This window comes from Trachemys scripta, chromosome 5, assembly GCF_013100865.1.
Source record: "Trachemys scripta elegans isolate TJP31775 chromosome 5, CAS_Tse_1.0, whole genome shotgun sequence".
NCBI classification, from domain to species: domain Eukaryota; kingdom Metazoa; phylum Chordata; order Testudines; family Emydidae; genus Trachemys; species Trachemys scripta.
In genome coordinates this window covers 28,136,825-28,162,171 of record NC_048302.1, presented here as the reverse complement: position 1 = coordinate 28,162,171, position 25,347 = coordinate 28,136,825, and the positions used below count along the sequence as shown (strand labels likewise).

General features: G+C 46.6%; 1 protein-coding gene across 1 annotated transcript; it reads left to right on the top strand.

Moving 5' to 3' along the window:
- Positions 1-25,136, top strand: LOC117877852 (alcohol dehydrogenase 1-like). The gene is given in 4 exon segments (XM_034771420.1): positions 1-292; positions 294-399; positions 3,422-3,684; positions 25,079-25,136. Coding segments are annotated over 4 exon segments (576 nt in total). The 5' UTR covers positions 1-143.
- The last annotated feature ends 211 nt before the right edge of the window (positions 25,137-25,347 follow it).

The following is a 25,347-nucleotide window of genomic DNA, read 5'->3' as shown; positions in this document are numbered from 1 at the left end:
AGGTGAGTACTTGTGTATGTGTGTGCACGGGCACTTGCGCACACATTTTTCAAGGACAAATGGCACAATTGCCTTCTTAGCATATTAATGCATTGTATGTACCAGAAAACTTTCCCCCCAAGTTCCAGGACTACAATTTATGGATGGATTCTTACAGAGTCCCCTGTTTTATTGTTATGCAGGTTAAGCCTGGTTCAACTTGTGCCATCTTCAGTTTGGGAGGAATGGGCCTCTCCGTTGTTGTTGGCTGTAAAGCAGCTGGTGCTTCCCAGATCATTGGGATCGACATCAACAAAGGCTAAAGAGTTAGGAGCCACCGAGTGGATCAACCCTCAGGACTTCAAGAAACCTTTTCAGGAGGTGCTGTTTGAGATGACCAGCCATGGTGTGGACCAGGGATAGGCAACCTATGGCACGCGTGCCAAAGGCAGCACGTGAGCTGATTTTCAGTGGCACTCACACTGCCTGGGTCCTGGCCACCGGTCTGGGGTGCTCTGCATTTTAATTTAATTTTAAATTAAGCTTCTTAAACATTTTAAAAACCTTATTTACTTTACATACAACAATAGTTTAGTTATATATTATAGACTTATAGAAAGAGACCTTCTAAAAACGTTAAGATCTATTACTGGCACGTGAAACCTTAAATCAGAGTGAATAAATGAAGACTTGGCACACCATTTCTGAAAGGTTGCCGACCCCTCATGTGGACTATTCCCTTGAAGTTACTGGACGTATAGATATTATGGTATGTGAGGGTGGCACATATTTTCTTTGCCCATTAGTGGCCCAATGTTAGAGCAGACATAATTAATGTAGTCTCCTGTCTGGTGTCTGGACTAGGTGTTTGTGTATTCTTCACAAGACTCCTAACAAGGAGCCTCCTTATCTGCAGGCCAACCTCAAGATCAGTTCAAGTAAGAGCTCCCTGAAACAAGAGCAAAGTCTTGGATGTGTTTTATATAGAGAGTATGCTTTTGCTGTATAAATAAAATGTATTTTTGATAGGCTAATTTTTTTATATATAAAAGATTTTCAGACTCCAAATAATAGACTTTAGAATTATTTCATCAGGCAAAATGTACACTGTAGTACTGAGGGGAGGTTTTTGTTTCATAACACGTCCTCTGTATGATGTCTTAATTTATTTTTTAACCAGGCAGCTGCTTTGGCATCCTGCCACCTGGGCTCTGGGAACTGTATGATGATTCAAACACATCCTTTACATATCCTTTGGCCCTATGCTGCCGTTCACTGGACATCACTGGGAAAGGAGTTTTAATGGTGCATGGAGATAAACAAAAGTAGATGAAAAATTCAGTCTTAGTTAACTTGTTCAGTTGCTTGTGAAATGTTTAGTGGTCAGTCTGGCTATTTTATTGATGTATATTACGGAATACAAAAGTGAATGGTAATTCTGCTGCTGCCAGAGTAGAACGCGAAAACCCAAGTTTGCATGAAGAAAAAAGCAATTATGCCTATAAATATGGATATGTACATGTGTAACTGCATGTGCCTAAGCTTGAAAAGCTGGCTCATTCACAGCCACGTATTTGTAAAATATATTATGCACATAGACACTGGACACGATAAAACATTTCAATTTTCTCTTATATTATTTTATTAAATATCTATCTGAATATTTGTGCTAGTAAATACCATGAAAACAGTGTGAAAACTCCAAATGGCTGCTCTGTTCAACCACATTTGTGCTCTCTTTATTTGCTGTTTTAGGAACAGTCTTGCAAATAGATCTTTTCCCCCACCCAAATGTTTGGGGAATAGTTGTTCTTCAAGTGCAGGGGTAGGCAAACTTTTTGGCCCGAGGGCCACATCGGGGTTGCGCAACTGTATGGAGGGCTGGGTAGGGAAGGCTGTGCCTGCCCAAACAGCCTGGCCCCCGCCCCCTCCCACTTCCCGCCCCCTGACTGCCCCCCTCAGAACACCTGACCCATCCAGCCTCCCCCCGCTCCTTGTCCCCTGACCTCCCCGTCCCGGGACCCCTGCTCCCTATCAAACCCCCCTGCTCCCCGTCCCCTGACTGCCCTGACCCCTATCCACACCCCCTGATAACCCCCCATCCAACCGCCCTCTGCTCCTCGTCCCCTGACCACCCCCTCCCTGGGATCCCACCCCCTTATCCAACTTCCCTGCTCCCTGTCCCCTGACTGTCCTCCCGACCCCTATCCACATCCCTGCCCCCTGACAAGCTCCACCCCTGGACTCCCACTCCCAATCCTCCTGTTCCCCATCCCCTGACCGCCCCGCCAGAACCTCCGCCCCATCGAATCGCTCCCTCCTCCCTGACTGCCCCCTAGAACTCCTGCTCCCTTACCCAAACCCCCCCCCCGCTCCTCACCCCCTTACCAGCAGCAGGAGCTCGCAGCTGCGACACCCAGCCAGAGCCAGCTGCTCTCCCCAGGCTGCCCAGCGGGAGTGGCGGGCCAGAGCTCAGCCCACGCAGTGGCGTGGCTGTGGGGGATGGAGGGCAGCGGGGGGAGGGGGCGGGGATTAGCTCCCCGGCCGGGAGCTCAGGGGCCAGGCAGGACGGTTCCACGGGCCGTAGTTTGCCCACGTGTGTTCAAGAGGCTCATTGATTTCAATGGGTTGTAGACCACACGCCGCACAAATATCCATCTTTTCATGGGAGCCAATGTACTCTAATAAAAATATTTGTTTGATATTCATTATTCACTAACCTCCTGTTTACAAAGTGATTTTTATACTTTGTTCAATCATAAAATGTCTGTTTCAGAACTTCCAAATTGTCATTTGATGCCTTTTAAAACAAAAGAAATAATCAAATTAAATACAACTAAAAATAGCATTCTGCAGTTTTCCTTAATAAAATAAGCATGCAGTGTAGCAGATAGATGCAGACACAAATGTATCTGGAAATATACAAGCATTCAGCTGCGTTTTAATAATTAGACATTCAGCTAATTGCACGTAATGCCAGTTGCTGAGATTTTCAAAAATATAACTACTAACTCAGTTTTTAGGTGCCCAAGATGAGACACTTTTAAGAGGCCTGATTTTTCAGAGGGAGGGTGCTTATGTTGAGCACTGAAATCACTAGTCTCTTTTGAAAATTTGGCCTGTATTTGCAGGCTTGCTGGTGTATTATGTAGTATTGTTTGTATTATGGTAATGACTGTAAACCTGAATCAGGGATCTGGCCTCACTGTGCTGGTAGCTGTATTGACATATTACCAAGAAGACAGCCACTGCCTCTGCGAGCTTACAGTCTGGGTGTCACACAGGAGGTGACAGGTGGACAAACACAGGCAAATCTGTAAGTTCTAGTGCTTCAGGCATCTGGTCCTGTGTATGTACTGGAGAATATGGCATAATGCTCCTTAGCATATCTAGATGTCCACAAGCTGAAGGATGTGTGTTGACTTCCTTTGTTCACTGAACCTCTCTCAGGATGTACAACTGTCACACTGTGCTTCAGGATGAGACAAGGAATCTCACCATTACGTATTCAAAATGTGTTTGTTCAATTGTGCATTGTGTACAGGGTTTTTTGTTTGTTTTTCCAGGTTGGAAGACCAAGGATTCTATCCCAAAATCAGTATCTAGTTATATGGAGAAGAAATGTAATCCAGATATGCTAATGACCCACACATTACCATTTGACAAAATAAATGAAGGGTTTGAATTGTTACGTTTAGCAAAGAGGTGAGATTTTAACTTATTAGTATTACATATAACAAATGCCATTTGCATGTAAAATTCAGTATAGTTCAATATATTGTGAATTTTAAAAGATTAAAGCATGGAAAACTTGTGTAATGGAATTTTGTCAAGGTGCACAGACTGAAAATAAAATAAAACCGGTTTTGCACCATTATTATAGCAGTTATTGCTAGAGTTCAAACTGAGTGTCCACTCAGTGAGTGGTCATGAGATTTCTGCTATGAGACAGCTAAGTTTTCATAAAATGTGGCTGGTGTTACATTTTATAATAAGCATGCATTGTATAATAATAATGCAAACCAATTCCAGAAACTAACAAAGATCCTTCTTAGGATCTATCTATTATTGAAAGTTCAGGTGAAGGCAAATGCATGACAAAGGATGCCCAAAAGGGCCAATGACAAGATCACAAAAGAAAAGGGGAAGATGGCATGCGAAGCAGTCTAGCAGAAGATTCGTTGCTTCATGCTTCTGAGAAATTTTCTTTGGTGAAGCTGGCAGTCAGTTCATTCATAAGAATGCTCATACTGGATCAGACCAATGGTCCATCTAGCCAGTATCCTGTCTCAGACAGTGTCCAGGACCAGATGCTTCAGAGGGAACTAACAGCACAGGGCAATTTCAAATGATCCCTGTCATCCAGTCCCAGCTTCTGGTTAGAAGAGGCTTAGGGACACCCAGAGCATGCATTTGTGTTCCTGACCATTTTGACTAATAGACATTTTTGGACCAAATCTCCATGAACTTCTCTAATTCTTTTTTTGAACCCAGTTATACTTTTGGCCATCACAACATCTCCTGAGTTCCACGGGTTGACTATGTGCTGTCAAGAAATACTTCCTTTTGTTTGTTTTTAACTTGCTGCCTGTTAATTTCATTGGGTGACCCCTAGTTCTTGTGTTATGTGAAGTGGTAAATAACACTTTTCTATTCGCTTTCTCCACACCATACATGATTTTATAGACCTCTATCATATCCCTGCTTAGCTATCTCTTTTCTAACCTGAACAGTCCCAGTCTTTTTAATCTCTCCTTATATGGAAACCTGTTCATACCCCTAATTGTTTTTGTTGCCCTTTTCTGCACCTTTTCTAAGTTTAATATATCTTTTTTGAGATGGGGTGTACAGATCTGCATGGAGGAATCAAGGTGTGGGTGTACCATGGATTCATTCATTGCATTACATTGCTGACAGGGTTGGGTTAGGAATATGTTTGACAAGAAGCAAGATAGGATTGTTGAAAAACAAATCAGATGTTAGCTGATCTTTATCTGCATGTCAGCATTTGTAACTAATTACTTTTGTTTTATACTTCAGTATTGGCAGGGTCCTTTTTTAAGGTTCAGAGCAATGGGAGATATGTGGGTCTTAACATCTCAACCCTTCATATCCGGTATCTACTCCTCAGTGATCTCTTTTTTTATTATGATAACGTGAAGAGACCTGTGAAAGGCTTTGAGTGATTCTGACATGGAGAGCTGTGAAAAATGGGCCTGATGAAAGCTGAAAAAATTTGTAGGTTAATAAGGAAGCTACTTTGGGCGTAAAGAATGTTTTAAAATGTATCCTGTAGCCTCAAGGCCTGTGAAATGGTGAGAGAGGTGGATCTGTGTCTTGTCATGTGACCTTAAATGAACTTGATCCTCCTCACTCCACTCCTACCTCTTTATACCTCCAGCTATCCAAATCATGTATGTAGATGAACATTACAATAGCCAGAATCTCCAACACTTGGGAACTGTGAAACACCTTGAAATTGTAACTGATCACACCTACATGGATATGAGGAGAGAGATGGCATCTTTTCTTTTGCTCTCTCGTCTTATATCCAGAGATTATAGTCTGTTTTGATACCACATGCTAAGGGAAAACCTGACACTATCCTGAAGTTGAACTGTGGTGGGTGCACTGGAGGTGTTAGCTACAAACCCAGCACCAGCCTCAAACCTAGCATTCCTCCCAGCCAAACTGTGACAGATTTCTGTTACCAATCTGCCCGGGGCGTCAGGTGATCAGGCTGAGGCTGCAGGATCTTTAGGGGAGGAGATGACGGAACACACCAAGTGTCTAAGTTTTAAAGCTTTATTAATAAAATAACAGTGCTGAGTCTTTGGACTGCTCCCACGTCACTCAAAGGAAGCAAGGAAGCGTTAGTACCCCAGCCCTACCCCACTTTTATACTCACACATGCATGACCCAAGGCTGGCCAAGCCTGGGTGTAACGTAAGAAGAAGAGGGGGAGGGGTGGATGGAAGTTCTTGTTCCATGCACAGGTCGTCCAGGGTCCCCTGTGATCTCCGACTTGCTTTGGCTCTTGGGAGGGTTTTTATGTCCTGGGTTCTTTTGGGAGTGTTTTTGTTTTAGGGCCTTCTGTTTCTGGTGCTCTTTGTAGCAGTCCGAACTGGTTTACTGTGGCCTCCTCAGCATTTCCAAAACACACCGGCTTCAGAGACTTTGTTTTCCCGCCCTCATTGGCCTTTGCTGTCTTATTTGCTCTTACTGTTTTTACTGCAATTTTTGTAGCCCTGCTCCACTTAGTTCTCCTCTTCTCACGGCTAGGCAGCTGCAGACTTTTTCTTGAGCCCATGACCTTGGACCGGGACCAGCGTTTTATCTTCAGACGGAGCTAGCTGAAGTGTTGTTAACCCGTTCTTTGTTTTTTTTCCTCCCTCCCCCTTTTGGCCTCTCACAACCTGCAAAGGAATCCTCCAATTCACACTCACACCTTTGACCCTCCCCCGAAATGCCTTGCAATGCTTGCAACCGCGTTAGCAACATACAATGCTGATTTGCCTCCCCATGGGACCCCCCTGAGGGAGGGAGTCCTTGGGCATGTGACAAACCCTCTATATTATCCAGCTCCAGCACCCAGCCACCTCTCACCTACCCTACAGTACCCCAAAACTTCCCATTGTTTCTTCTGGTGACCCAAAACCCACAAGCTTTTCTATCACCAAAGGATTGCAGAATATAGTGAGTCGCCATCTGTGTATTTTGCTGGTCACACAGCACAAATGATGCAGAACTACTGATCTAGTTGGTAAAGCAAAGGCATAGGGAGGCTGAAGAGGTTTTTACAAACCAACATGTTTTTTAATTGTAACGTTGTTCTTACTTGTCTTCCTCCAATGTTTATATTAATAAAAATATTTTTGCCTCAGGGAAATGCCTTGGGAATATCAGAAAATGCTCACCAGAGCTTCTGGGCTGTTTCATAGCAAAACTGTATTTGTAATCTGTCAATAAATCTGTGCTACTGTGAGGAATAGATTCAGACGGGTTATTATGTATTACTACAAGGCATACAGAAATCAACAGAGGGTCCTGTGGCACCTTTAAGACTAACAGAAGTATTGGAGCATAAGCTTTCTTGGGTGAATGCCCACTTCATCAGACACAAGTGGGCATTCACCCACGAAAGCTTATGCTCCAATACTTCTGTTAGTCTTAAAGGTGCCCTAGGACCCTCTGTTGCTTTTTACAGATTCAGACTAATACGGCTACCCCTCTGTTACTCTATACAAGGCCAAAAAATCAAGGTCCCATTTCCATTAAAAATGCAGAAACAAACTACTTTAGGGGTCTGTCAGATGCATGGAATATTGATGCACAATACCAGGCAACATGAGTCATGGTTCTAGCTTGAAGAAAAGAGCATGCCAGGAGGAAGGGAGGGTGGGTTAAAGTCTTGGGCGGTGGTGGTGGGAGTGAGGGAACCAAGCAGTGGAAAAGGAAAGATTGGTGGTTCTGAGATTTTGAAAAAGGTTGTAATGCAAAATAAAAGTGATATTACGGGAGACACTTTTTATTCAGAAAAGATGCTTAAAAGGAGCATGAGTGAGCTTGATTTAACTCAGCTCTGTGTTCTTGACCATTGTGTCAAAATTTACATGGATGTTTATTTTGCGATTTGTTTAAAAAAAAAAAGACAGCATATATGTTGACATTAGGATAAGATTTACCATTTTATTAAAGAACAGTACAGCCCAGCATCAAATATGAAATTTTGAACCTTTAACAACATAAGCATTACCCTTCCGTATCAGTCTGGTATCCTGTCTTTAACAGTGACACCAAAAGCCCCACTAATTTAAGATTGAGAGGGATAAGACCCTGTTCACAGGGCAATCATTTTTGTCAGGCATGTCAAAGTGACCAGTGGCTGATGAAGCAGGGAAAGATAGACTCAAACCCTCCTTACGGTGTGGTCAGTAAGGAAGGAGCATTACAATGGGCCAGTGTTTCCCGCACAATCTAGGGCACCCCATCTAGACCCTACTAAGCGCTCTAGGCACCCCCACCCTTTCCTCTCCAAGGGCTTAGGGTGAAAGGTGCCTACCCTAATCCACAGGGTTCAGAGAGAAACCTGTTCAATTTAATTACCCGCCCTTACCCATGGGACTCAGGGCTCTACGAGTCTGCAGGACCTTTTCCCAGTGAAAGAGCCTTACATAGCTGTGCTCTAAACATCTATTTATTAACAGCACACATATAATACATATGCCAAGCAAATCTATTATGCTCTCCACTCCCAATATACAGACAAATTGCACCTGATGGGCTGTCAGGATCCACTTATCTGGGGGTTCCTGGTGTCTGAATGCGTCACGGTCGTGCAGGGGGTATGATGTCTTGGAGCTTGTTGTTGCAATGCAGTCCAGAGTTGATTCACCAAAAGCTTTATTTTTCATTTACATTATATAACTACCTCCTTCAAATTTACTAAACCTATCACATTATCCCACAGCCCCTAAGTAACAAAAAATTTAACCAATTATACGCTGGCACCTATGTGTCCTTTCTGCCCAAGTTTTTTTTTTTTTTTTTACATTTTCTCTTTCATGCCCAAATTGTAACTTAGTTGTGGTCATCTCTTTGTGCAGATGGTCAGCATAAATTCCCTGGTCAGAGCTGCTCTTACCATTTGTTGAGTCTCTGTATCCTCCCTAAGATTTCCCAGAGCCTGAGTGTCTCTATTTTACAACTTTGGTAGTTATAACTCGTTAGGGACATTCCTGAGGTGGGGGGTGCTTTGCCAGCAACAAAACATTCTTTTTTTCAATGTTAGTGGTGAACTCCCTGAATTTCACCCGAGGCTGGTTTAATAGGGGGGATGGAGGGGAGTTGCTTAGGTCCCAGGCCTACACCAGAGCCAAGAGTGGAGAAAATGAGAGATCTCCATTCCCTCGGTAGACGGTGGTTTATTTGCCCAGCAAATGCCAACGGCCTAAGACAAGTTAAAAAAGTAAAGACCTGAACCCTTGCTTGAGGGAAGTCAATGGCCTTGATACCTGCCCTCAGTGACCCTTGAATTATTCCACTAACTCTAGCCTTGCTTTCTGTAACCCCACTGCCTTCAGACTAACCCTCATTGAATTCTTTCTGACCCTGGCAGCATCCAAATTTATCCTCACAGATGCTACATGAGCCCAATATGTCCAGCCTTGCTCTCCATGACCCCATAGTACCTCCAGCCCTGCTCTCTGTGACCTTTTGTGAAACCTCTGCCTTCAGTTTGAACCTCTGTGAAATCTCAGTGACCCCAGCTTTGATCTCTGTGTCCTCATTTGACCCCTCTCCATCCAAATTGGTTCCCATTGACATTCCCATGACACCACACTACCTCAAGCCCTGCGTTGTGTGACCTCAGGTGAACCCTCTGCCTTCAAATAAAAGCTCATGAACTCTCAATGACCCCAGACTTGGTCTCTGTCTCCTCATTTGACCCCTCTGCCTCCAAACTGATTCAAACTGATCTTCCCATTACCCCACACTACCTCCAGCTCTGATGTCTGTGCCCTCATGTGAATGCTGTGTCTTAAATTAAGCCTCTCTGACCTCTCAATGAACCCCAGTGTTGGTTTCTGTGGCCTCATTTGACTCCTCTGCATCCAAATTGATCCTCATTGACCTATCTTTGCCCCCCACACTAGAAATAGAAATTAATGGAGATATCTCATCTCCTAGAACTGGAAGGGACCTTGAAAGGTCATCGAGTCCAGCCCCCTGCCTTCACTAGGAGGACCAAGTACTGATTTTTGCCCCAGATCCCCAAGTGGCCCCCCCCAAGAATTGAACTCATAACCTTGAATTTAGTAGGCCAATGCCCAAACCACTGAGCTATCCCTCCCCTACTACCTCGAGCCCTGCTCTGTGTGACCTCAGGTGAACTCTCTGCCTTCAAATAAAAATCTCATGAACTCTCAATGACCCCAGCCTTGGTCTCTGTGTCCTCATTTGACCCGTCTACATGGAAATTGATTCCCATTGACCTCTCCATGACCCCTCAGTGCCTGCTCCCCTGCTTTGTGTGACCTCAGGTGAACCCTCTGCTTTGAAATTGAATAGTTTGAACTCTCCATGACCCCAGCCATGGTCTCTGTGTCCTCATTTGACCCCTCTGCATCTAAATTGATCTTCATTGACCTCTCCATGACCCCACAATACCTCAAGCCCTGCTCTATGTGACCTCAGGTGAACCCTCTGCATTCAAATAAAAACCTCAGAACTCTCAATGACCCCAGCCTTGGGCTCTGTGTCCTCATTTGACCCCTCTGCATCCAAATTGATTCCCATTCACCTCTCCATGACCCCTCAGTGCCTGCTCCCCTGCTTTGTGTGACCTCAGGTGAACCCTCTGCTTTCAAATTGAGTAGCTTGAACTCTCAGTGACCCCAGCTTTGGTCTCTGTGTCCTCATTTGACCCGTCTGCATGGAAATTGATTCCCATTGACCTCTCCATGACCCCACAGTGCCTGCTCCCCTGCTTTGTGTGACCTCAGGTGAACCCTCTGCTTTCATATTGAGTAGCTTGAACTCTCCATGACCCCAACTGTGGGCTCTGTGTCCTCATTTGACCCCTCTGCATCCAAACTGATCCTCATTGACCTCCCCACGACCCCACAATACCTCAAGCCCTGCTCCGTGTGACCTGAGGTGAACCCTCTGCCTTCAAATAAAAACCTCATGAACTCTCAATGACCCCAGCCTTGGGCTCTGTGTCCTCATTTGACCCCTCTGCATCCAAATTGATTCCCATTGACCTCTCCATGACCCCTCAGTGCCTGCTCCCCTGCTTTGTGTGACCTCAGGTGAACCCTCTGCTTTCAAATTGAATAGCTTGAACTCTCCATGACCCCAACTGTGGTCTCTGTGTCCTCATTTGACCCCTCTGCATCCAAATTGATTCCCATTGACCTCTCCATGACCCCTCAGTGCCTGCTCCCCTGCTTTGTGTGACCTCAGGTGAACCCTCTGCTTTCAAATTGAGTAGCTTGAACTCTCCATGACCCCAACTGTGGTCTCTGTGTCCTCATTTGACCCCTCTGCATCCAAATTGATTCCCATTGACCTCTCCATGACCCCTCAGTGCCTGCTCCCCTGCTTTGTGTGACCTCAGGTGAACCCTCTGCTTTCAAATTGAGTAGCTTGAACTCTCCATGACCCCAACTGTGGTCTCTGTGTCCTCATTTGACCCCTCTGCATCCAAATTGATTCCCATTGACCTCTCCATGACCCCTCAGTGCCTGCTCCCCTGCTTTGTGTGACCTCAGGTGAACCCTCTGCTTTCAAATTGAGTAGCTTGAACTCTCCATGACCCCAACTGTGGTCTCTGTGTCCTCATTTGACCCCTCTGCATCCAAATTGATTCCCATTGACCTCTCCATGACCCCTCAGTGCCTGCTCCCCTGCTTTGTGTGACCTCAGGTGAACCCTCTGCTTTCAAATTGAGTAGCTTGAACTCTCCATGACCCCAACTGTGGTCTCTGTGTCCTCATTTGACCCCTCTGCATCCAAATTGATTCCCATTGACCTCTCCATGACCCCTCAGTGCCTGCTCCCCTGCTTTGTGTGACCTCAGGTGAACCCTCTGCTTTCAAATTGAGTAGCTTGAACTCTCCATGACCCCAACTGTGGTCTCTGTGTCCTCATTTGACCCCTCTGCATCCAAATTGATTCCCATTGACCTCTCCATGACCCCTCAGTGCCTGCTCCCCTGCTTTGTGTGACCTCAGGTGAACCCTCTGCTTTCAAATTGAGTAGCTTGAACTCTCCATGACCCCAACTGTGGTCTCTGTGTCCTCATTTGACCCCTCTGCATCCAAATTGATTCCCATTGACCTCTCCATGACCCCTCAGTGCCTGCTCCCCTGCTTTGTGTGACCTCAGGTGAACCCTCTGCTTTCAAATTGAGTAGCTTGAACTCTCCATGACCCCAACTGTGGTCTCTGTGTCCTCATTTGACCCCTCTGCATCCAAATTGATTCCCATTGACCTCTCCATGACCCCTCAGTGCCTGCTCCCCTGCTTTGTGTGACCTCAGGTGAACCCTCTGCTTTCAAATTGAGTAGCTTGAACTCTCCATGACCCCAACTGTGGTCTCTGTGTCCTCATTTGACCCCTCTGCATCCAAATTGATTCCCATTGACCTCTCCATGACCCCTCAGTGCCTGCTCCCCTGCTTTGTGTGACCTCAGGTGAACCCTCTGCTTTCAAATTGAGTAGCTTGAACTCTCCATGACCCCAACTGTGGTCTCTGTGTCCTCATTTGACCCCTCTGCATCCAAATTGATTCCCATTGACCTCTCCATGACCCCTCAGTGCCTGCTCCCCTGCTTTGTGTGACCTCAGGTGAACCCTCTGCTTTCAAATTGAGTAGCTTGAACTCTCCATGACCCCAACTGTGGTCTCTGTGTCCTCATTTGACCCCTCTGCATCCAAATTGATTCCCATTGACCTCTCCATGACCCCTCAGTGCCTGCTCCCCTGCTTTGTGTGACCTCAGGTGAACCCTCTGCTTTCAAATTGAGTAGCTTGAACTCTCCATGACCCCAACTGTGGTCTCTGTGTCCTCATTTGACCCCTCTGCATCCAAATTGATTCCCATTGACCTCTCCATGACCCCTCAGTGCCTGCTCCCCTGCTTTGTGTGACCTCAGGTGAACCCTCTGCTTTCAAATTGAGTAGCTTGAACTCTCCATGACCCCAACTGTGGTCTCTGTGTCCTCATTTGACCCCTCTGCATCCAAATTGATTCCCATTGACCTCTCCATGACCCCTCAGTGCCTGCTCCCCTGCTTTGTGTGACCTCAGGTGAACCCTCTGCTTTCAAATTGAGTAGCTTGAACTCTCCATGACCCCAACTGTGGTCTCTGTGTCCTCATTTGACCCCTCTGCATCCAAATTGATTCCCATTGACCTCTCCATGACCCCTCAGTGCCTGCTCCCCTGCTTTGTGTGACCTCAGGTGAACCCTCTGCTTTCAAATTGAGTAGCTTGAACTCTCCATGACCCCAACTGTGGTCTCTGTGTCCTCATTTGACCCCTCTGCATCCAAATTGATTCCCATTGACCTCTCCATGACCCCTCAGTGCCTGCTCCCCTGCTTTGTGTGACCTCAGGTGAACCCTCTGCTTTCAAATTGAGTAGCTTGAACTCTCCATGACCCCAACTGTGGTCTCTGTGTCCTCATTTGACCCCTCTGCATCCAAATTGATTCCCATTGACCTCTCCATGACCCCTCAGTGCCTGCTCCCCTGCTTTGTGTGACCTCAGGTGAACCCTCTGCTTTCAAATTGAGTAGCTTGAACTCTCCATGACCCCAACTGTGGTCTCTGTGTCCTCATTTGACCCCTCTGCATCCAAATTGATTCCCATTGACCTCTCCATGACCCCTCAGTGCCTGCTCCCCTGCTTTGTGTGACCTCAGGTGAACCCTCTGCTTTCAAATTGAGTAGCTTGAACTCTCCATGACCCCAACTGTGGTCTCTGTGTCCTCATTTGACCCCTCTGCATCCAAATTGATTCCCATTGACCTCTCCATGACCCCTCAGTGCCTGCTCCCCTGCTTTGTGTGACCTCAGGTGAACCCTCTGCTTTCAAATTGAGTAGCTTGAACTCTCCATGACCCCAACTGTGGTCTCTGTGTCCTCATTTGACCCCTCTGCATCCAAATTGATTCCCATTGACCTCTCCATGACCCCTCAGTGCCTGCTCCCCTGCTTTGTGTGACCTCAGGTGAACCCTCTGCTTTCAAATTGAGTAGCTTGAACTCTCCATGACCCCAACTGTGGTCTCTGTGTCCTCATTTGACCCCTCTGCATCCAAATTGATTCCCATTGACCTCTCCATGACCCCTCAGTGCCTGCTCCCCTGCTTTGTGTGACCTCAGGTGAACCCTCTGCTTTCAAATTGAGTAGCTTGAACTCTCCATGACCCCAACTGTGGTCTCTGTGTCCTCATTTGACCCCTCTGCATCCAAATTGATTCCCATTGACCTCTCCATGACCCCTCAGTGCCTGCTCCCCTGCTTTGTGTGACCTCAGGTGAACCCTCTGCTTTCAAATTGAGTAGCTTGAACTCTCCATGACCCCAACTGTGGTCTCTGTGTCCTCATTTGACCCCTCTGCATCCAAATTGATTCCCATTGACCTCTCCATGACCCCTCAGTGCCTGCTCCCCTGCTTTGTGTGACCTCAGGTGAACCCTCTGCTTTCAAATTGAGTAGCTTGAACTCTCCATGACCCCAACTGTGGTCTCTGTGTCCTCATTTGACCCCTCTGCATCCAAATTGATTCCCATTGACCTCTCCATGACCCCTCAGTGCCTGCTCCCCTGCTTTGTGTGACCTCAGGTGAACCCTCTGCTTTCAAATTGAGTAGCTTGAACTCTCCATGACCCCAACTGTGGTCTCTGTGTCCTCATTTGACCCCTCTGCATCCAAATTGATTCCCATTGACCTCTCCATGACCCCTCAGTGCCTGCTCCCCTGCTTTGTGTGACCTCAGGTGAACCCTCTGCTTTCAAATTGAGTAGCTTGAACTCTCCATGACCCCAACTGTGGTCTCTGTGTCCTCATTTGACCCCTCTGCATCCAAATTGATTCCCATTGACCTCTCCATGACCCCTCAGTGCCTGCTCCCCTGCTTTGTGTGACCTCAGGTGAACCCTCTGCTTTCAAATTGAGTAGCTTGAACTCTCCATGACCCCAACTGTGGTCTCTGTGTCCTCATTTGACCCCTCTGCATCCAAATTGATTCCCATTGACCTCTCCATGACCCCTCAGTGCCTGCTCCCCTGCTTTGTGTGACCTCAGGTGAACCCTCTGCTTTCAAATTGAGTAGCTTGAACTCTCCATGACCCCAACTGTGGTCTCTGTGTCCTCATTTGACCCCTCTGCATCCAAATTGATTCCCATTGACCTCTCCATGACCCCTCAGTGCCTGCTCCCCTGCTTTGTGTGACCTCAGGTGAACCCTCTGCTTTCAAATTGAGTAGCTTGAACTCTCCATGACCCCAACTGTGGTCTCTGTGTCCTCATTTGACCCCTCTGCATCCAAATTGATTCCCATTGACCTCTCCATGACCCCTCAGTGCCTGCTCCCCTGCTTTGTGTGACCTCAGGTGAACCCTCTGCTTTCAAATTGAGTAGCTTGAACTCTCCATGACCCCAACTGTGGTCTCTGTGTCCTCATTTGACCCCTCTGCATCCAAATTGATTCCCATTGACCTCTCCATGACCCCTCAGTGCCTGCTCCCCTGCTTTGTGTGACCTCAGGTGAACCCTCTGCTTTCAAATTGAGTAGCTTGAACTCTCCATGACCCCAACTGTGGTCTCTGTGTCCTCATTTGACCCCTCTGCATCCAAATTGATTCCCATTGACCTCTCCATGACCCCTCAGTGCCTGCTCCCCTGCTTTGTGTGACCTCAGGTGAACCCTCTGCTTTCAAATTGAGTAGCTTGAACTCTCCATGACCCCAACTGTGGTCTCTGTGTCCTCATTTGACCCCTCTGCATCCAAATTGATTCCCATTGACCTCTCCATGACCCCTCAGTGCCTGCTCCCCTGCTTTGTGTGACCTCAGGTGAACCCTCTGCTTTCAAATTGAGTAGCTTGAACTCTCCATGACCCCAACTGTGGTCTCTGTGTCCTCATTTGACCCCTCTGCATCCAAATTGATTCCCATTGACCTCTCCATGACCCCTCAGTGCCTGCTCCCCTGCTTTGTGTGACCTCAGGTGAACCCTCTGCTTTCAAATTGAGTAGCTTGAACTCTCCATGACCCCAACTGTGGGCTCTGTGTCCTCATTTGACCCCTCTGCATCCAAACTGATCCTCATTGACCTCCCCACGACCCCAAAATACCTCAAGCCCTGCTCCGTGTGACCTGAGGTGAACCCTCTGCCTTCAAATAAAAACCTCATGAACTCTCAATGACCCCAGCCTTGGGCTCTGTGTACTCATTTGACCCCTCTGCATCCAAATAGATTCCCATTCATCTCTCCATGACCCCTCAGTGCCTCCTCCCCTGCTGTGTGTGACCTCAGGTGAACCCTCTGCTTTCAAATTGAGTAGCTTGAACTCTCAATGACCCCAGCCTTGGGCTATGTGTCCTCATTTGACCCCTCTGCATCCAAATTGATCCTCATTGACCTCCACCCGAACCCACAATACCTCAAGCCCTGCTCTGTGTGACCTCAGGTGAACTCTCTGCCTTCAAATAATAACCTCATGAACTCCCCATGACCCCAGCCTTGTTCTCTGTGTCCTCATTTGACCCGTCTGCATGGAAATTGATTCCCATTGACCTCTCCATGACCCCTCAGTGCCTGCTCCCCTGCTTTGTGTGACCTCAGGTGAACCCTCTTCTTTCAAATTGAATAGCTTGAACTCTCCATAACCCCAGCCTTTGTCTCTGTGTCCTCATTTGACCCATCTGCATCCAAATTGATTCCCATTAACCTCTCCTTGACCACTCAGTGCCTCCTCCCCTGCTGTGTGTGACCTCAGGTGAACCCTCTGCTTTCAAATTGAGTAGCTTGAACTCTCAGTGACCCCAGCCTTTGGCTCTGTGTCCTCATTTGACCCCTCTGCATCCAAATTGATCCTCATTGACCTCCTCCCGACCCCACAATACCTCAAGCCCTGCTCCGTGTGACCCCAGGTGAACACTCTGCCTTCAAATAATAACCTCATGAACTCCCCATGACCCCAGCCTTGGTCTCTGTGTCCACTTTTAACCCGTCTACATGGAAATTGATTCCCATTGACCTCTCCATGACCCCTCAGTGCCTGCTCCCCTGTTCTGTGTGACCTCAGGTGAACTCTCTGCCTTCAAATAATAAACTCATGAACTCCCAATGACCCCAGCCTTTGGCATTGTGTCCTCATTTGACTCCTCTGCATCCAAATGGATTCCCATTGACCTCTCCATGACCCCTCAGTGCCTGCTCCCCTGCTTTGTGTGACCTCAGGTGAACCCTCTGCTTTCAAATTGAATAGCTTGAACTCTCCATGACCCCAGCCATGGTCTCTGTGTCCTCATTTGACCCCTCTGCATCCAAACTGATTCTCATTGACCTCCCCACGACCCCACAATACCTCAAGCCCTGCACCGTGTGACCTGAGGTGAACCCTCTGCCTTCAAATAATAACGTCATGAACTCTCAATGACCCCAGCCTTGGGCTCTGTATCCTCATTTGACCCCTCTGCATACAAATTGATTCCCATTGACCTCTCCCTCACCCCTCAGAGCCTTCTCACCTTCTTTGTGTGACCTCAAGTGAACCCTTCGCTTTCAAATTGAACAGCTTGAACTCTCTATGACCCCAGCTATGGTCTCTGTGTCCTCATTTGACCCCTCTCTATCTAAATTGATCTTCATTGACCTCTCCATGACCCCACAATACCTCAAGCCCTGCTCTATGTGACCTCAGGTGAACCCTCTGCATTCAAATAAAAACCTCATGAACTCTCAATGACACCAGGCTTGGGCTCTGTGTCCTCATTTGAACCCTCTGCATCCAAATTGATTCCCATTCACCTCTCCATGACCCCTCAGTACCTGCTCCCCTGCTGTGTGTGACCTCAGGTGAACCCTCTGCTTTCAAATTGAGTAGCTTGAACTCTCAATGACCCCAGCCTTGGGCTCTGTGTCCTCATTTGACCCCTCTGCATCCAAATTGATCCTCATTGACCTCCTCCCGACCCCACAATACCTCAAGCCCTGCTCTGTGTGACCCCAGGTGAACCCTCTGCCTTCAAATAATAACCTCATGAACTCCCCATGACCCCAGCCTTGGTCCCTGTGTCCTCTTTTGACCCGTCTACATGGAAATTGATTCCCAATGACCTCTCCATGACCCCTCAGTGCCTGCTCCCCTGCTTTGTGTGACCTCAGGTGAACCCTCTTCTTTGAAATTGAATAGCTTGAACTCTCCATGACCCCAGCCTTGGTCTCTGTGTCCTATTTGACCTCTCTGTATCCAAATTGATCCTCATTGACCTCCCCACGACCCCACAATACCTCAAGCCCTGCTCTGTGAACTAAGGTGAACTCTCTACCTTCAAATAATAAAGTCATGAACTCCCAATGACCCCAGCCTTGGGCATTGTGTTCTCATTTGACCCCTCTGCATCCAAACTGATCCTCATTGACCTCCCCACGACCCCACAATACCTCAAGCCCTGCTCTGTGTGACCTGAGGTGAACCCTCTGCGTTCAAATAATAACTTCATGAACTCCCAATGACCCCAGCCTTGGTCTCTGTGTCCTCATTTGACCCGTCTGCATCGAAATTGATCCTTGTTCACCTATTTTTGACCCCACAATACCGCCAGCCCTGCTCTGTGTGACCTCAGGTGAACCCTCTGCCTTCAAATAAAAACCTCATGAACTCTCAATGACCCAGCCTTGGGCTCTGTGTCCTCATTTGACCCGTCTACATGGAAATTGATTCCCATTGACCTCTCCATGACCCCTCAGTGCCTGCTCCCCTGCTTTGTATGACCTCAGGTGAACCCTCTTCTTTCAAATTGAATAGCTTGAACTCTCCATGACCCCAGCCTTGGTCTCTGTGTCCTCATTTGACGCCTCTGCATCTAAATTGATCTTCATTGACCTCTCTATGACCCCACAATACCTCAAGCCCTGCTCTATGTGACCTCAGGTGAACCCTCTGCATTCAAATAAAAACCTCATGAAATCTCAATGACCCCAGCCTTGGGCTCTGTGTCCTCATTTGACCCCTCCGCATTCAAATTGATTCCCATTCACCTCTCCATGACCCCTCAGTGCCTGCTCATCCTGCTTTGTGTGACCTCAGGTGAACCCTCTGCTTTCAAATTGAGTAGCTTGAACTCTCCATGACCCCAACTGTGGTCTCTGTGTCCTCATTTGACCCCTCTGCATCCAAATTGATTCCCATTGACCTCTCCTTGACCCCCTCAGAGCCTTCTCCCCTTCTGTGTGTGACCTCAAGTGAACCCTTCGCTTTCAAATTGAACAGCTTGAACTCTCTATGACCCCAGCTATGGTCTCTGTGTCCTCATTTGACCCCTCTGCATCCAAATTGATCCTCATTGACGTCCCCTCGACCCCACAATACCTCAAGCCCTGCTCTATGTGACCTCAGGTGAACCCTCTGCATTCAAATAAAAACCTCATGAACTCTCAATGACCCCAGCCTTGGGCTCTGTGTCCTCATTTGACCCCTCTGCATCCAAATTGATTCCCATTCACCTCTCCATAACCCCTCAGTGCCTGCTCCCCTGCTTTGTGTGACCTCAGGTGAACCCTCTGCTTTCAAATTGAGTAGCTTGAACTCTCCATGACCCCAACTGTGGTCTCTGTGTCCTCATTTGACCCCTCTGCATCCAAATTGATCCTCATTGACCTCCCCCCGACCCCACAATACCTCAAGCCCTGCTCTGTGTGACCTCAGGTGAACCCTCTGCCTTCAAATAATAACCTCATGAACTCCCCATGACCCCAGCCTTGGTCTCTGTGTCCTCATTTAACCCATCTACATGGAAATTGATTGCCATTGACCTCTCCATGACCCCTCAGTGCCTGCTCCCCTGCTTTGTGTGACCTCAGGTGAACCCTCTTCTTTCAAATTGAATAGCTTGAACTCTCCATGACCCTAGCCTTGGGCTCTGTGTCCTCATTTGACCCCTCTGCATCCAAATTGATTCCCATTGACCACTAGATGACCCTTCATTACCTCCTCCCCTGCTGTGTGTAACGTCAGGTGAACCCTCTGCTGTCAAATTGAAGAGCTTGAACTCTCCATGACCCCAGGCTTGTGTTCTGTGTTCTCATTTGACCCCTCTGCATTCAAATTGATTCCCATTGACCTCTCCATGACCCCTCAGTGCCTGCTCCCCTGCTGTGTGTGACCTTAGGTGAACACTCTGGTTTCAAATTGAATAGCTTGAACTCTCTATGACCCCAGCTGTGGTCTCTGTGTCCTCATTTGACCCCTCTGCTTTCAAATTTATCCTCTTTGACCTTCCAATGACTCCAGGCTACCTCCAGCTCTGATGTCTGTGCCCTCATGTGAACGCTGTGTCTTATATTAAACCTCTTTGACCTCTCAGTGACCCCAGTGTTGTTCTCTGTGTCCTCATTTTACCCCGCTGAGTCCAAATTGATCCCCATTAACCTCTCCATGACCCCAGATGACTTCCAGTGCTGCTGTTTGTGACCTTGTGTGACCACTGTGCTTTCAAACGGAAGCTCTTGAACTCTGCATGACCCCAGCTGTGATCCCTTGAGATCCTGTTGCTCCTATCCAAACATCCAGGGGGAACATGCTTCTTGTGTGCTGATTAGAGTGTGGGTGCTAATAGTGCCTCTGTTGTGGGTTTGACTCCTCATGGTGGTCACTTGGGAGGGTGGCTTTTTCCTCTTTTGCCTGACTGCTATGGGAAGAGGGGGCAAAAAAAGGGAAGGATATGAGCTGGCTACCTTGGAGGGAGTGGGGAAAGTCCTTGCCCCACTATCTGGAGGGCACAGGCATCAATCCCCCTGCTGCAACAGAGCAGGCTGGAGAATGCAGGCATCCATCCTGCTGCTACTCACACGTAAAGTGAATGTTCAACCACTGGAGCTAATTCCCCAGCTCTCAGCCAGCATCCGCTTTTGCACGGTGAACAAGGGCCAGAGCCGAGCAGCTTTCAAGCCCACTACGGCTTGCTTCTTGGGAGGCAAAGTGGGGAAAAGGGTCATTGGATATGCGCAGCCCCATGGATGACAACAGCTTCTAAACAGAAAGAGCAAAGGGCCTGCACCCCACCCTGCCAACCTCCTGTCGTGGCTCAGGGGCTGGACTAGGTTACCTGCTGAGGTGCCTTCCAGCCCTACATTTCTATGACTATGACTCCATAAACATGCATTGCTGAACTGTGGTGTGATGACCCTGAACAAGGAGATCCCATCAGACCCGTGTATAATCTATACAGGAAGGGCAGATTAGGTCACGAGGAGGCGGGGGTTTACATCTGAAACTAGAGACTAGATGAAGAACTCCATATTAGCATTATGTCAACAGGCAAAAGGAGGTGGTGCTCCTTCTGAGCAGACTGTCAGCTTACAGTAGTGTCAGTACACCGTGATCTATGCAAGTACAGACCGATATTCTTGATCTCTCCACCTGTTTAGGAGAGGGGAAAACACAAAGTTTGAATTAGTTAACTTTACTTTCAACCCTGGTATATTTACACAAACTCTGCAGTACAGATCACAAGGGAACATGCAAAGCAAGAAGCAATTAGAAAACTAGTTTCATACATTTAATGAAATGTTACAGTAACAGAAGGTCATTATTCAGTTTGAATGGGAAACCTATGCTAACAAAAGCATTACTCTTGTCATCTGATAAATGTCTTCTCAGATTACATCTTTGTTTCAGTAGAAGCCCTCTGTGTATTGCACTCAAGTTATGCGCTGTTGGTTGCAGCTTGGTTGGTACTTGCTCTTGACCAAATTGTGGATTCCAGAAAGAGGCAGAGGAGTCTTGATTAAAAAGCAACTAGAAGAAGGCAGACAATGTTGCTGAGGAGCATACTGGGAGAGGTTCCACAAGAGCTCTTGTAATTACTTAATGGAATGGTTAATTTAGTTTAATTTTGAATAACTTGGAAACAGACCCATCTCCAGGATAACCTCCTTCCTACATGCTCTGCTCTCTTTCACACACCTCAAAGCTATGGACGAAGGTTTGAAGTCTTAGTCCAAAACAAAAATGATTCCTAAATATATTCAGATGTTTCCAGGTTCAGATAGGCCCAATTTACACAGCTCTAGAAGCAAAGATTGTAAAAACATATTAATACAATTTTGACTAATGGGAAGGAGTCAGACAGGTGATTCTGGAGAAGCGCTGTGCTGCTCACATCCCATTCCTCATCACTCAGGGATTTAAAACAACAGAATGCTGCGAATACTGAAACAGAAAATGGAAGAATTAACGTTTGCCAAACAATGCTCCACACAGGTCAAGATGTACTTCGTACACATAAATCAGGCCCTATATATCCAGAGAGAACAATCGTCCGTGCACTGACATTGGATGTCTATTACAACAAGCCCATTCTCCTCCTTCAATTATTTTCACAATTCCACTCTGTTGGCTATGCAACATGTAAACTGGCTGCAGAGACGGAGAAGTAACCCTTGTCCGGATAATAAGGATCATTTCGCCTCAATTTTCATGCGGGCTGTATTGCTAAATTTACCAAAAGCTAGGCACCTAAATTAAGTATTTAGATTCTTAACTTAGTGGCCTGATTTTCAGAATTTCCAAGCACTCATAATTCTCACAGTGACAGTCCACTGTCTTTCTATTTATACCATTTATATGACTAGGGTCCTACCAAGATCATGGTCCATTTTTGTCAATTTCATGATCATAGGATTTTAAAAATTGTAAATTTCATGATTTCAACTATTTAAATCTGAAATTTCACAGTGTTACAATTGTAGGGGTTCTGACTCAAAAAGGAGTTGGGGGGGCACTAGGTTACTGTAAGGAGGATTGTGGTACTGCTAACCTTACTTCTGCATTGCTACTGGTGGTGGTGCTGCCTTCAGAGCTGGGCAGCTGGAGAGCGGCAGCTGTTGGCCGGGAGCTCAGTTCTGAAGGCAGAGTCATCGCCATCAGCAGTGCAGAAGTAACGATGGCATGGTATGGTATTGCCACCCTTACTTCTGCGTTCCTGCCTGCAGAGCTGGGCCCTCAGTCATCAGCTGCCACTTGCTGGCCACCCAGATATCTGGAAGGCAGTTCAAATCCTTAATTGATTTTATCAAAAGGCAAAGTGTGGGTTATTAATGCACCTGCATTACTTTTCTTGTTCATGTAATTAGACGCCAGTTTAGAGAGACTAGCACCGTGACAGAGGGGCAAACAGAATGGGGGATTACCATATCCGAGGTAGAAACAAAGCTCGAACGCCTTAATGGGGCTAAGTCGGGAGGACCGGACGATCTTCATCCGAGAATATTGAAGGAATTGGCGCGAGAAATAGCAGGCCCATTAGCGATAATATTTAATGAATCTGTAAACTCGGGGGTGGTTCCGTTAGACTGGAGAATAGCTAATGTGGTTCCTATTTTCAAGAAAGGGAAAAAAAGTGATCCGGGTAACTACAGGCCTGTTAGTTTAACATCTGTAGTGTGCAAGGTGCTGGAGAAAATTCTGAAAGAGAAACTAGTTGAGGACCTTGAGGTTAATGGCAAGTGCGATAAATTACAACATGGTTTTACGAAGGGCAGATCGTGCCAAACGAATCTGATCTCCTTCTTCGAGAAAGTAACGGACTTATTAGATAAGGGAAATGCGGTGGACCTAATATACCTGGATTTCAGTAAAGCGTTTGATACTGTACCCCATGAGGAATTTTGGTTAAACTGGAAAAGATGGGGATCCATATGAAAATTCAGAGGTGGATAAGGAATTGGTTAATGGGGAGAATGCAGCGGGTCGTATTGAAGGGTGAACTGTCAAGTTGGAGGGAGGTTACCAGTGGAGTTCCTCAGGGTTCGGTTTTGGGACCCATTTTATTTAATCTATTTATTACTGACCTCGGAACCGATTGCAGGAGTGGACTGATAAAGTTTGCGGATGATACGAAGGTGGGAGGCGTTGCCAATTCGGAGGAGGATAGGGATATTCTGCAGGGAGACTTGAATGAGCTTGTGAATTGGAGTATCAGAAATAGGATGAAATTTAATAGTGAAAAGTGTAAGGTGATGCATTTAGGGATGACTAACAACAATTTTAGTTACAAGCTGGGGACACATTGGTTAGAAGTAACGGAAGAGGAGAAGGTCCTAGGGGTTCTTGTAGACCGGAGGATGACTATGAGTCGTGGCGGTGAAAAAAGCCAATGCGGTATTGGGATGCATTAGGCGAGGTATATCTAGTAGGGATAAGGAGGTGCTGCTTCCGTTGTATAAGGCGCTGGTGAGACCTCATTTGGAGTACTGTGTGCAGTTCTGGTCTCCCATGTTTAAAAAAGATGAACTCAAATTGGAACGGGTGCAGAGAAGGGCCACTAGGATGATCAAAGGAATGGAAAACCTGTCGTATGAAAGGAGACTAGAGGAGCTCGGGTTGTTTAGTCTGACAAAACGAAGGCTGAGAGGGGATACGATTGCTCTCTTTAAATATATCAGAGGGATAAATACCAGGGAGGGAGAGGAATTATTCCAGCTTAGTACTAATGTGGACACGAGAACGAATGGATATAAACTGGCAGTGGGGAAGTTTAGGCTTGAAATTAGACGAAGGTTTCTGACCGTCAGAGGGGTGAAATATTGGAACGGCCTTCCGAGGGAAACAGTGGGGGCAAGGGCCCTGTCTGGTTTTAAGATTAAATTAGATAAGTTTATGGGGGGAATGGTTTAATGGTAAAACATATTAGCTGAGGAATACCGAGCAATAGCAGGTAAATAGTATAATGGCTAACAAGGTCAGGCTGGAGACTCTTGCCTACATGCTCGGGGTCTTACTGATCGCCATATTTGGGGTCGGGAAGGAATTTTCCTCCAGGGTAGATTGGCTGAGGCCCTGGAGGTTTTTCGCCTTCCTCCGCAGCATGGGGCAGGGATCGCTAGCAGGAGGGTTCTCTGCCAATTGAAGTCACCAAGACACAGGATTTGGGGACTTCATCATCAGAGTCAAGGGAAGGGTAGGGACGGTTTTGTGGCCTGCAGCATGCAGGGGGTCAGACCAGATGATCATAATGGTCCCTTCTGACCTTAAAGTCTATGAATAACTTCCACCCTTTAAAAAAACAATAAAAACAACCAGTGCCCTATCAGTATATGGCATATGGCAATGTAAACAAGAGAAAATTTTGTAAAATGTGACATGCATGATACCCATTTGAGAAGACGGAAGGGGAAGAAAAATCAAGTTTATAGGATGAAGATGGCTTTAGCTGCAGATGTGTTTAAAATAAGAATTAATTCTACTTCACAAGGAAGTGTAGTGCATTGGCATGTTGGGCTCAAATCTGGGAGCTGTAATGAGCTCACAGGACAGAGTATGAAGACTCAGTTTGACCCTTTGTGTTTTGTTTCCAGAATTCTTGCTACCGACACCAGCAGCACCAGTGTTTCCATACCATTTCGAGCAAAATGATTTAAATCACGGATTTTAATTATGATTTAAATCAGCAAGCAGTAAACCTTGATTGAAATAATGAATTTTAATCTTGTTTTCACTTGTACTTTTTTGTTATTTTGCTAAACTATAGTTGATACACAGTGGTTGGTAAAAATTAAAACAAATTGATCTGCAATTAAATAGAGCGTTTACACTAAATTTGGTACTACTTTTTGCTAACCAGAAG